A 12,879-nucleotide genomic window follows, 5' to 3' on the forward strand; every position below is an offset into this window, starting at 1 on the left:
CAGAAAAGAAGAATTTCAAATGCAGCATTTTAATTTGGTGTGTCCTTTTTTTTTTCCTTGACAACTTTTTAAATGGAGGCTGTTGCAGCTCATATTTCTCTCTCCCATCTGGAGCATTGCAGTATATTGTCAATATGCTGGCAAGGACAAAGAAGTACACACAGTAATAAGACATTTTAAAATCTCTGTGACAGAACTGCCACTGTTACAAAGCTTCTATATTTGGTTTGGAGAGACATGAAATCCCATTATAGGTGTAAATAGCTCATCTTGGTGGTATATGATACCGGCATCAAGTAATCAGCACTGGAAAAGAAATGAAATGTATTTGTGATTCTGTTTGATCTATCTTGGGCATGGATTTCAGAATTGGATTTTATAATTAGGATGTGACAGGGAATTGGGTTTTTTCAGGTCTTGGTTTCTGTCTACCAAGTAATCAAGCTGCTTATGTCTATGACCATATCGGTGTGTTCTCTTTCATTTCTCATGTAATCAAACTCTGCAATTGCTTATAAGTTCAGTTTCTATGGAGCAGAATAGTTCAGTAGTTAGAAGTGGCATTCGGCAATGTTCAGCCAAGGGCATGAAATTCTCAGAACATTCATCGATCGCTTCTGGAATATAAATTTCAAAGAGCCAGGCCTAATTCCAGCCAGTAGAAATGGCTGATTTGGCCTTTTCTTTTTAGCAGTTTAGTTTATGAAGAAATAGATACTGCTCCATTAAAAAAAGGTACTTCAAACAAAACTGTTTGTAATTCTCATTCATTTCCCCATGTATAGTTCCATAGAAGAATCATTGATCACTAGTCATCTCCTGCCACACCACCTGATATAGACCAAATCAGATATTATATCTGATATTATAAGGATCAGATACAGAAAATTTGTGCACAGGAAGAGGATGTTCTCTGTTGGCTGTTGACAGAATTGGTAAGTCTAAATCTTCTGCAGTTTGGCTCACTCTATTCCTCCTTCTTCATTAACCCCTTGGCAACTGGGTCTGGTTGAAGAAGGAAGCAAGAGGCTGGAAGACTCCATGTTCTCATCTGCAAACAATCCTTGGCCTCACCAAGTAACTGTTGTTCGAAGAAAAGGACAATGTGCTTGAGGGTGAGGATGGTTTCTTTGACAGCATAATGGACTGTAAAGTTCTTAAAGGTGGCCACAAAATCAGAACACTGAGAGCAGTAATATTTATAGCAAAAGTAGGCTTTGATTATAGAGTGTGTAGACATGTTGATCTGACATGTTTTTGCCCTGAGGGTCATGTGAAGGGTTAGGGAGGGTTAATCTTTTCTAAATGTGGAATCTTGTGTAGGTGTGGAATTTTCATGGGGGGGGTCTGGTGTTGAAGATCTGGGGAGGGGAGTATTGTGAGTTAGGAGGTTTCCATATCATGATATATGGGCTCTTGCTTCCTGATTGATTTGTCGGTATCAGCTGGCTGTGCATTGTCAATTTTAATTTAAAAAGGGTTTAAGATATTTTTATAACCTTGCACATAGGTCAGCGGAGACTTCTGTCTATGGAATGTGTGGAAAAGGGGAGGGAGTATTTCTAGTGTGTGTTTTGGCTAGCAAGGGTGTCATAGAGGTTTGGGTTTTTTTTTACCTTCCAACACTGTATTTGGGAATTCAAGTCAGATTCATATTCTTAGGCATATTTTGTTTTACATAAAGACTCCATTAGTTTTCCTAGCTATCAAATCTATAAAAGTATTACATGTGGAAAAGCTGTAATAAAATGGCCTGGGGTCTCCAGCTTCAGCAGGACTAGAAGACCTCTGAGGACTCTTCCAACTCTGTTATTCTGTATTCTATAAAAACTATAGCATATAATGGAAAGGAAAGATGAATTAACTTACCCTGAGATTAATTTTCTGTCTGTGATTGTGTAGGCTCTTCTAGGTTTTCAACTTGACTATTCATTTCAACTGAAAACAAAACAGTACGGTTATTTTTCTGCATTCTTTTTCAGGCCGGCATTCTTTCTGAAATTCTTTCTGAATTATTTCATCAGCAGCATTAGAAGATTTCCAAATCACACTAAAGAAAAATTAATCTGACTGGCTCATTTTAAAAGAAACATTGAAATCATTACTATGAATTTGAGAGTCTTTGAACCTGATTTGAAATAAAACATTTGATTTAATCACTGAAATAGTTTAGCGCCATTTTAACATTAGCATTGTATGTAGTATGTACCATTGTTTTATTATATGGCCTTATAAGATTGTAAACATCTGACAGTTCCTCATCTTGGATCACAGCAGGATTATCTGAGAGCCAGTGGTGGGTTTCAATTTTTTTTTACTACCGGTTCTGTGGGTGTGGCTTGGTAGGCGTGGCATGACGGGCATGGGGAAGGTTACTGCAAAATCTCCATTTCCTCCCAATCAGCTGGGATTTGGGAGGCAGAGAATAGATGGGGGCGGGCCCAGTCAGAATTTTACTACCAGTTCTCTGAACTACTCAAAATTTCTGCTACCAGTTCTCCAGAACTGGTCAGAACCTGCTGAAACCCACCTCTGCTGAGAGCCAACCAGTGGTGGTATTTAGCCAGTTCTATCTGATTTGGGAGAACTGGTAGCGGTCGCTGTGGGAGACTCCGCCCACCCGCCTGGACGTCATCACATCCTGTTTTTGATGCTCTGCGCATGCGAGGAAGGCTCTGCGCATGCATGGAGGTGGGCACATGTGTACGCACTCACATTTGTGAACTGGTAGCAAAGGTGAATACCATCCCTGGAGCCAACATACGTGGTTGGTCACACCCAGCCAGATGTCTAGACTGGATTTGGTATTTTTATCAACCTATCAAGGTCCTGGGATAGGCACAGATATTATTGTTTGATTGTGCTGAAGGTATCTTCTCATGATGGAGTTTTTCCAAGTAGGGATGCCTTTTGAAAGTGGCTGATGGTGAGTTTGTCAGTGCCAATGGAGTTCAAGTTGTGCTCCAGTTCTTTTGGGATTGTACCCAAGGCATCTATCACTATTGCTGCTACCTCTGATTTCTTTTGTACAATCTTTGTGCTTCTTTTTTTCAAATCTTTGTATTTTGTGATTTCCTCCAGTTCTTTCTCTTGTAGTCTAATTATTATCTACTCACAACAATAGAAAATCACAATTACTTTGCATTCTTCCCAAGAACCTAGGATGTTGTAATGTATCGGTAAAGTATATGTGTACATAAAAGCAGTGTGGCCTTTTGCAATTGAGAGATGGACATTTTTGTTCATCCACAAAGTTTCTATTGCTGTTCAAGATTTTTTGGCATGGCATCCAGTGTGCCAATAACCATTGAGAACATCAAGGCTAGTTTATGACCTAATCTTTTGATTTTCAGATCTTGATACTTCGTGATTATTATTATCTGTTCACAAGAATGTGAAATCACAGCTGCCAGTTTTTTAGCTGGTGCTGGCCTTCATATGCAGAGTGAGTTCTTTATTATTCTGGTTCATTGCATGGTCAGCCAGATGTTTAGACTAGATTTGGCATTTTTATCTATTTATTGAGTCCTTCCCAAAGGCCTGAGATAGGGAGATGATGTTGTTTGATGATGTTAAAGGTATCATTGCAGGATGTAATTTATTTTTGTTTTTAATAATAATAATATATTATTACTATTATTTTGCATTTTGCTGATACATATTCATTATATGTATAGGCAGCAAAATATAATTTGTATAATTTTATATATATATATATATATATATATATATATATATATATATATATATATATATATATATACATGTGTGTGTGTGTGTGTGTGTCTGTGTGTGTGTGTGTGTGTGTGTGTGTTTTTCTATTGAGACACCTGGTCAACCCCAGCAAGTGGGAGTACTGCATCCCTTAATCTTTCCCCTGGCTCAAGATGATGAAGGGAGGAGAACTTGTGGCTCAGAGGTTAATACAACTGCCTAACATGCAGGCAGCCCAAGTTTGAATCCAAGTACGGGTATGGCTAGCTGATGAGAGTTAAATAGCTTGAAATAGATCTATACTAGTCTCCATTTATTTCTTTATCAGCGAAATATAAATTTGATATATTTGTACATACATACATATACATATACATATACATATACATATACATATACATATATATATATATATATATATATTTCTCTGCAGTACTGCTATTGAACACTTTATGACTGATACCATTGATTGATATAGAACTTTATTCGGAGTTGAGTTCTATACAATATCATAGCAAACTTTTCACTGTACCAACCGCAAAGTGAAACGTCTGTGCTGCTAAAATATGCAGAATTTTTTACCCAGAGAACCAGCACCTGGCTGTGACTATGTGTGAAATATAGCAGCAACTCTAGTATCTTAATCAGGAGCATGTTTTCATGGTCGACATGAGTGCAGTCTTCAACAAACAGTATCAGACTCCAGTTAAGACAACAAACCAATTAGTTGCCCATTTGCACCATAAAAAGTAAAGTGCAGATGGGCATTAAAGACAGCTAAAGATATCAAAGATATCACTGTAGCTATTAAGGCACCTTAGGCAGTCATTATTTCAGTCAGCAACCATATCCTCCTGGCCCTGGAATTGGACTAACCTGCAGGTGACAATCCATTCTTTTCAAGGATGCCAACTATAGAACTTTCGAGACCTAAAGGCCACAATCCAATATTTCAGTCAAGCTAATGATTGAATGAGATGTGTTTATAAGGACAATTACTTTCCACTCTAATACCCATCAGGCAAAAAGCAGTGATATTCAAAATGTACCCACATCTGATCCTTTTGAATGAGTATTTCAGGCTTATTTTAATTATAATAGAAAACATATAATTCTATACACTCTCACTCCCTGTAACGCATATTATTACAATTTTATAAATGCAATAAATGGCGGTTATCATGATGCAATTATTTGTCATTAGAAATAGCCATAGAGTACTGTGGAGCAAAAGCTGAGCCTTCTAGATGACTATGTAATGGACAATATCTAGTCTCTGAGATCTTAATACTACTGAATATATTTTCTTTTGAATTGTTTCTGTAGGGCTGAATGAAATTGAATTATAATAACTTATTCCTATTATACTTCTATGGTTATTCTGTGGAAAAAAACTGTTTTTGCACATCCATAGCTGATGCTTGGCATTTCCCTGGAAGGCTCTTGACTGGAAGTTTTGAAATTGCCTGAATAAATTCACACCTGAACTGAAGATTTGAAAAATAAAAGACAATAGAAAAAAATTAATATGCTTGTCATATGCTATGAAGCAAATCTGCTTCTGACTCACTGTTGTCATACCAATATACTAGCAGAGATTCTGTTGAATTGCTTGTGAATTATTCATCTATATTTTACTTCCACACTTGCTAGATTAAACCACTTACTGTAGTAGCACAGACATTTTCAAACTTAAATGAAACTGCTCTTTCTATAGATTGCAGAGAAATAAGTATTGTATCAAAACTGATCCCTGCACTTCAGGTCAAACATTTTACTTGCTCTATTTTCTTCCTACTTAATGAATTAAATCAATACATGCTTAGTTAGGAAAAAAATAATAGCTGCAGATGATAATAATCTACCCTTGATGTTAAATTTGATTGAACACATTAGTTCATTCTTTATTTGTGAGCAGCGTGGTGGCCTAGGGCTGAAGATGTTTGCCTCCCATTTGGAAGGTTGAAAATGGCAGATTTTTCTCTCTCAGGGTGCAAAGAGAATATATCTGCTGTCAACTCCACATAGGCATCAGGAAGGGAATCTGGGCAATAAATGCTCAGCTCCATTCAGTCACTCCAATTCTACCCCAAATTAGGGGATTGTAAAAAGAAAAAGAAGTTCATTCTTCACTTGTATGATAAAAAAAAAAAAGAGGAAGTCCTTCCCCCATCAATGATAAAACCAAACTTCACAGGAAATCAAATAGGCTCACAACTTTTGCTATGCTGTGACATCCCCCTTCCCAATGAATTGTGAGTGACTTATTCAAATTCTTTAGTCAGAAATAGCAACAGCCCAACACTTTCAAACAAAAGGGTTAGGGTTAGCATTAGAAATGTTGGTATGCACAGGATAAAAAAAGAGAAGGCAGCATAGCAAATCCATGTCAACCTTTTCACAGCTCTGTATGTAGCTCTGGAATTATTATGCATGTTTACTAGAATTTAATATCTACTTATATTGTTGTTGTTCAGTCGCTGAGTCATATCCAATTCTTTGCAACTCCATGGATCACAGCATGCCAGGTCCCCTTATTTTCCACTATCTGCCAGAGTTTACCCAAATGTAACCTCATTGCGTTAATGATACTATCTAGCCCAGTGGTGGCTAACCTTTTTCGGACTGAGTTCCCAAAGCACACGCGCATGCCCGAACCCCCAAAATGCAATACATGCACATCCCCCACGCATGTGCCCCACCCTGTGCATGTCTGTGTGCCCCACATGTGCCCCACCCCCTGTGCATGCATGGCACAGACCCAAAGACCAGCTGGACAGTGGGAGGCACGTGTGTATGCGCAGCAGAGCTGAACTGGGACAACAGCTCGTGTGCCATCAGAGAGGGCACTGCGTGCCACCTCTGGCACGTGTACCGTAGGTTCACCATCACGGATCTAGCGAATGTGCTTACAGCCTAGTCCTAAAATAGTCCTATTTTAATCATATGTTGTTTAATAAATCACAGGATAACCTTATAAACCACATTATGACTGAATTAGCCATTGTAGCATGTAATCCATGATTATACCTTAGCATCATTTGTGAACTAAGAGAGTACGCCTTGTTTTAAGCCCGGCATACCAGGGACTGGAGATTTAGCCTTTCCATCCTGTAGATCCTGAAATGCATTATCAGGTTACGATCATTGTAAGGAAACAGTATTCTTTCTCATTTTCTACTTCTTTGGTTCCTGATCCCATCTATTTCTTCTAAAAAAGCCATTTAGCTCTTTATAAAATCCAAAATAGGCACTTTCACAAAAATGAATGCACGCTGCCTAAAGGTGTCTAGCTGCACATCATAATGAATCTTGGTGCCTACACCTCTTGTACAGCAAGGGAAACTTAAACAATAAGCCCCAAATGTTGGAATGAATTAATGAAATCACACTAGGTTTTGTTTGCAGATTTAACACTGACATATAAAGGTGACTAAAGGGAAGGTTGACGTTCTCTACATTCAGTTGGTGCTAATTTTTTAATCCTATCACCTTGACTAGTGATGGACTTGTTCACAGAGTGGGACGGGGAGGCAAGAGAGAACAAAGGCAGGAAATAAACTGCTTTTGTGTGCGTTTGCTTTACAGTTGAGTTCCTTGTAGCAGTGGAATTTTTGGCTTAGGCAAATTAGTGTCAGTCCCGTGCTTGAGTGCTCAGGCCTGAATCCCATTGAAAGTTCAATTGCATAAGTGAGGGCAGTAGAGCATTTCTTGTGCTTCACAACTGGAAAGACTGATGGCTTGCATAAATCCACACTTTTTGCAGACTGCCTTTGAACGAGGTGTGGCCATATTCTAAGAAAGGGAGGTGTATGCTGCTTGCACCCTTTTTTCAAAAGGTCTTGGGAAGCTTACCATCAATACTTGAAATGTTTTCTGTATCGCATTGCCCTTCGGGCTGCATGGAATCCATCACCTGCTTTCCTTTCTCTTCTTCTGCACCTTCAGAAAAGACAAGAAAGGAGAATAACAGATGAACATGGGTAATGTCTGGTTAATGGGCCATTTGGGTTCTTTGTTATTTTCCATCAGCTCTCTGAATGCCATTAGAGTGGTGGCTATTCAGGAAAAGATGAGAGTGGCTCCCCAAAAGGATTGTAAAGGAGGCCAGATTTCAAAAGGAATTTCTTTAAAAGTCTTTTGCAGGGGGCAGAATTCAGACTTTCATCAGAGCTTGGATTTTAGCCTGCATTGCCAGATTTTCTTTTCCAAGCGTTCCTGAAAAATATAACCACCACTACTATCACTATTAAGGGATGCGGTGGCTCAGTGGCTAAGATGCTGAGCTTGTTGATCGAAAGGTTGGCAGTTCAGCGGTTCGAATCCCTAGCGCTGTGTAACAGGATGAACTCCCGTTACTTGTCCCAGCTTCTGCCAACCTAGCAGTTCGAAAGCACGTAAAAAGTGCAAGTAGAAAAATAGGGACCACCTTTGGTGGGAAGGTAACAGCGCTCCATGCACCTTTGGCGTTTAGTCATGCTGGCCACATGACCATGGAGATGTCTTCGGACAGCGTTGGCTCTTCGGATTTGAAACAGAGATGAGCACTGCCCCCTAGAGTTGGGGACAACTAGCACATATGTGCGAGGGGAACCTTTACCTTTACCTTACTATCACTATTATCACAAGAATCATCATGACCACCACGCCAACTGTCCGATTGCAAAAGACAGCATTACTTAGAAGAGCTTATATCCTGTGACGATACCATAAACACTCTCAAACAGCAGCACCCTATCCCAGGTCTTTGAGAAGAACTCAATAAGCAGATAGAAATGCCAAATCCACTCTGAACATCTGGCTGACTATGTGACTTACCATAATAATAAACTTGAAATGGGGACATAATCAAGTTTTGAAAAGTTTCCTCTCTGGAACATTTTAAATAGTACCTGTTCCTGAAAAGCCTGCCTCCTTAGCTGCCATACGCAACCTAGAATTTACAGTACATGTAAGAAAAGGTGCTTGTTGGCAGGCACTCAGCATTTTGTGATTTCCTGTGCCTCAGGTTGCTGGGGGAACTTTGATTAAAACTCCTAACAAAGCTCTGAAATGAGCCATGTAGCCAAAGCCCCCTTCCTGCTTTCAGCTTCATACCCTGCTCTTTCCGAATTTTATGATTTCAGATTTTTAAGAGATGAATTGCTAGCTAATTTCCATGATGGCTCTTCCCTATTTTATGACAAATGTAAAGCATGGCATGTCTACCCAGTGGCTGAATTACAGAAGTCAAGCAATTGGTTGCTAAGCAATCATCAGAATTTAGGAAGAGGGAAGCAGTTGCGGAGATTGAACATTTCAAAACATCCCTCTTTAAACACAAATAATACATTCTTTTCCCACAGGCAGGGCTGTGAAAGTATTGAAAGAGCTCCAGTTTCTCGCATCAAGCAAAGGATAATCATGAGGAAGCAGGCAGGGAAGGCAGGAGGAAGTGAAACTGAGAATGTCCATTCTTAAATAAATCAGCCATTAAAAAGGGGCGAGCACAAAGATCCATTTTTCCAAGGAGCTCGGAGGGGTAGATGTGACTTTCTCATTTATCTAGCCAAACGTTATCTTCATGAGAACTCCATGAAAATGTCTTGATGGCAGTGGTGGGTTTCACTTATCTTTGCTACCAGTTCACTTGCACTTCTGTGCATACGCAGAGCATATTTGATGACGTGCGGGTGGGAGGAGCCTCCCGCGGCCGCTGCTACCAGTTCTCCTGAACCGGGGCGAACCGGTAACAACCCACCACTGCTTGATAGGCAGAGTTCAAAGGGAATTTTAAACTAGGATTAACCCTGTTCTAGACTCTACTTTCCACACTATGCATTTATCACCAAGAAAATTAAGGCAATTTAATCAGCAAAATAAATGGCCACAAATGTCTGAAATGATTGGAAATAAATTTGAATTTACTTTCGAGCCATTCAGGGTTCTTTCATTTTTATAGATCATTGGACTTCTCACCACCTTTTCATTAGATTACATATAAATGTAATCACTATTATTAGGCTTTCTTTTTTCAGTGAGCTCCCGAAATGACAACTTAGCATGCATATTAAAATTTCAAGACTTCTCTGGAGAAATCTGTAGGGCAGAGAAAATTTTCCCTTGGCATTTGTTAAACGGCAGTAGGCCTAAACCTTCTAAAGTGTTTTCTTCATCACTGTCGTTCACACTTGGAGGATAAAACATCCAGTGTTGAAACATTAGCATTTTTTTTTTCTAAAGGGTCTGACAAGCCAAGGGCCACTGGGTTCATTTAAAGTCATCCACTGAATTTTTATTGTCTATGCCAGCAATGGCTAACCTTTTTGCCATCATGTGCCAAAAGTGGGGGTCTCACGGGGGGGTCGCATGTGTGCGTGCCCACACCCATGATGCAATGCCCCCTGCGTGCCCCACCCCCTACACATGCGCACACGCATGTCCCCCCTGACCCCCACACATGCAAGCGTGACCCCCCCGTAGCCTGGCAAGCCTCACTAAAGCCTCCTGGGACCAAAAACCGGCTGTGGGGGTACACGCCATACCCCCCCATCCCGTTTTGGGCCTGATAGGCCTCCCTGAATCCTCCTGGGACCTAAAATGTACGTGCGTGATCCCACCCACCCCTGTGCATGCACGCGCAACCCTCTGCACATGCACGCGCATCTCCCGCATGCACCCCACTCCCGCACCAGAGACCCAAAAGTCAGGTGGCCAGCAGGAGGCGCACACACATGTATGATAGAGGTGAGCTGGGTGACAGCTCGTGTGCCAGCAGAGAAGCCTTCACGTGCCACCTGTGGCACCCGTGCCATAGGTTCGCCATCACAGGTCTATGCGTTTTAATAAAAGCTACTGGGATAGTTAGATGAAAAGCAGTTCAAAGCTCTCACTAGAATCAAAGGCCTCTTATACATTTTTAAAAGTTTGGACAGGTATGTGTAGATGTGTTTTAATCTAAATGTATATTGTTAAAGAAGGAAAAAAATAAGCAAATTTCAGTTGTTTATTACAATGGTTCTTCCCGATATTTCCCATGTAGATTTTAGGGATGCATCCTAAATAGACTAGTGTTACTTTGTGGTAAGTAAATTTAATATTAAATTTAATACTAAATAAAATGTTAATAATAAATAACTTCATAGTATCCATGCCTGACAGATCTTACTACTGCTTTTTCTGAAAGGTTTCCTGGGAGCCAATCAAAATGGCAGGATGTGAGAGATGGTGCTCTCCCATTTTAAGAACATGTAACAGCATCAAGACATTTTGATATTCAGTTATGAGATGTCAGGCAGAACAGAAGCTCGCGTGAAATTCAAAAACAAATTTGTTAGGACGATTGGCATTCCAGTGCTTTGTTTGTTCACAACAAAGGGATCAGGAAGAGAGTGTCTGGCAGCAATCTGAGGAATAATGCTTCAATTTCTCTCTCCCTAGCATTTCTTGGATCATGTGCTCAAGGAACAAATGGTTCAACAAGCAATAGCTTTCAAATAAAGGTTTATTATACCAGGGTAGGCTTCATCTGGTGTGGCAAAAAACAGCTTCAAAGGCTATGACACTTTCATTGCATAGCCATGAAACTCACTCTCTCTCTGTCCCTCCCCCGTCCTGCTCTCTCACTCTCTCTCTCTCCCCACCTCTCCTATCACCAATATTCACTGACTGCATTTTAACCGTGCCTTGCTGAACAAGCCAGATGCATGCCAGTGTTTTTCATATGAGCAAAGTGATTATAGCTTGTTTGTCCAACTTCTTGTTTCTACCTTCCCTTAGCTGCAGTTGCCTTATCCTCTGCAAATTAGCTCAGGATTGGATGGGGTACAAATAAACAAGGCATCAGTCAGGAATTCATAAGTTAATTCTGTACTCTTATTCATACAGAATGAAACAATCCCCCACTCCCACCCAATCATTTCAATATGTGGCTCATTACCTAAAACTAATCATAGCTTATTCATTCAGGTTCATGTTTGCATCATGTTAAGCAGTGGTGGGTTTCAAATTTTTTTACTACGGTTCTGTGGGCGTGGCTTGGTGGGTGTGGCAGGGGAAGGATACTGTAAAATCTCCATTCCCACTCCAATCCAGGGGAAGGATACTGTAAAATCTCCATTCCCTCCCCAATCCAGGGGAAGGTTACTGCAAAATCCCCATTTCCTCCCGATCAGCTGGGACTTGGGAGGCAGAGAATAGATGGGGCCAGTCAGAATTTTTACTACCAGTTCTTCGAACTACTTAAAATTTCTGCTACCGGTTCTCCAGAACTGGTCAGAACCTGCTGAAACCCACCTCTGATGTTAAGCCCCAAACAAATCACATTATTTGTTTTGTATGACGTGTGAATCATATCATAGGATTTTTCCTGTCCCACCTTCAACACCACCATCACCGTTAAGTTATCATGAAGGTTAGAAGTGGTAATTTTTACTGGGACATTACTTCTAACAATATTAGAAATCATTGGGGGAATAAAGTGCCATGGGCCCTGGCCTGATAATGCTCTGGGAATCATTTATCATGACCTCTGTAACAGCAATATGAGAAAAAGTTTCAGAAAGAACTACGGAAAGGAAAAGCCAGCTAGTATTTTGCCTGCTCTTGTACACCTAACAGTTACTGTATAGCAAAGCAACTTAAAATAGTCATGGTTACATAGAAAACTAATGCAAGGCCTGGGGAATTCCACATGGGAAAGTTAAAAAAGCAAATTCAAAGTTAAATCTTGCATTATAGTGCTGCAGTGGGTGGCAAGCGAAGGATGCTCAATCCGTTGGATCAGCAGGTTTTCCATAAAACGAAAACTCTATTTATATAAATCCTCATTTTGTTCATAACGCCTTACCATGTGGGTGGCTATGGAAGGAAGAACAATAGCAGCATTCATTATACTGACATGCATGTGAAACAGGTATTATCCCCAAGCACTTCTTTCCTGCTGTGTAATAAAACTGTGTGCCACCGAGAAATGAGTCCATTTCACATAAACAGGAGAATCTGATCAAAACAAGAAGTGCCTTTCCAAGCATTTTATTCAAAAGGGTTTTCTCTCTCTCTCTTTCTCCCCTGTGCCTTGCTCTCTGCCTTTCAATCTTGATTTCTATTGCTTGGAACACAAACAAGATGCACATTTCAAGGAGCTTCACAGCCAAAGATGAGAGATACTAGGATGTACTTTGCAAG

At 40.2% G+C, this 12,879-nt stretch overlaps 1 protein-coding gene across 4 annotated transcripts in view; it reads right to left on the reverse strand.

The window, feature by feature from the left end:
• Positions 1–12,879, reverse strand: part of MACROD2 (mono-ADP ribosylhydrolase 2) — a 1,140,895-nt gene that overhangs the window by 9,602 nt on the left and 1,118,414 nt on the right. For all 4 annotated transcript variants that reach the window (XM_034432401.2, XM_034432402.2, XM_087882285.1 and 1 more), the window contains 2 exons: positions 7,570–7,656; positions 1,870–1,938 (listed from right to left, as the gene is read on the reverse strand). In XM_034432401.2, coding sequence (XP_034288292.1) covers positions 1,877–1,938; positions 7,570–7,656 — 149 coding nt within the window. In that variant the 3' untranslated portion in view covers positions 1,870–1,876. The remainder of the gene's footprint in view (positions 1–1,869; positions 1,939–7,569; positions 7,657–12,879) is intronic.

Source organism: Pantherophis guttatus, chromosome 1, assembly GCF_059756535.1.
Source record: "Pantherophis guttatus breed Tessera chromosome 1, ASM5975653v1, whole genome shotgun sequence".
Taxonomy (NCBI): domain Eukaryota; kingdom Metazoa; phylum Chordata; class Lepidosauria; order Squamata; family Colubridae; genus Pantherophis; species Pantherophis guttatus.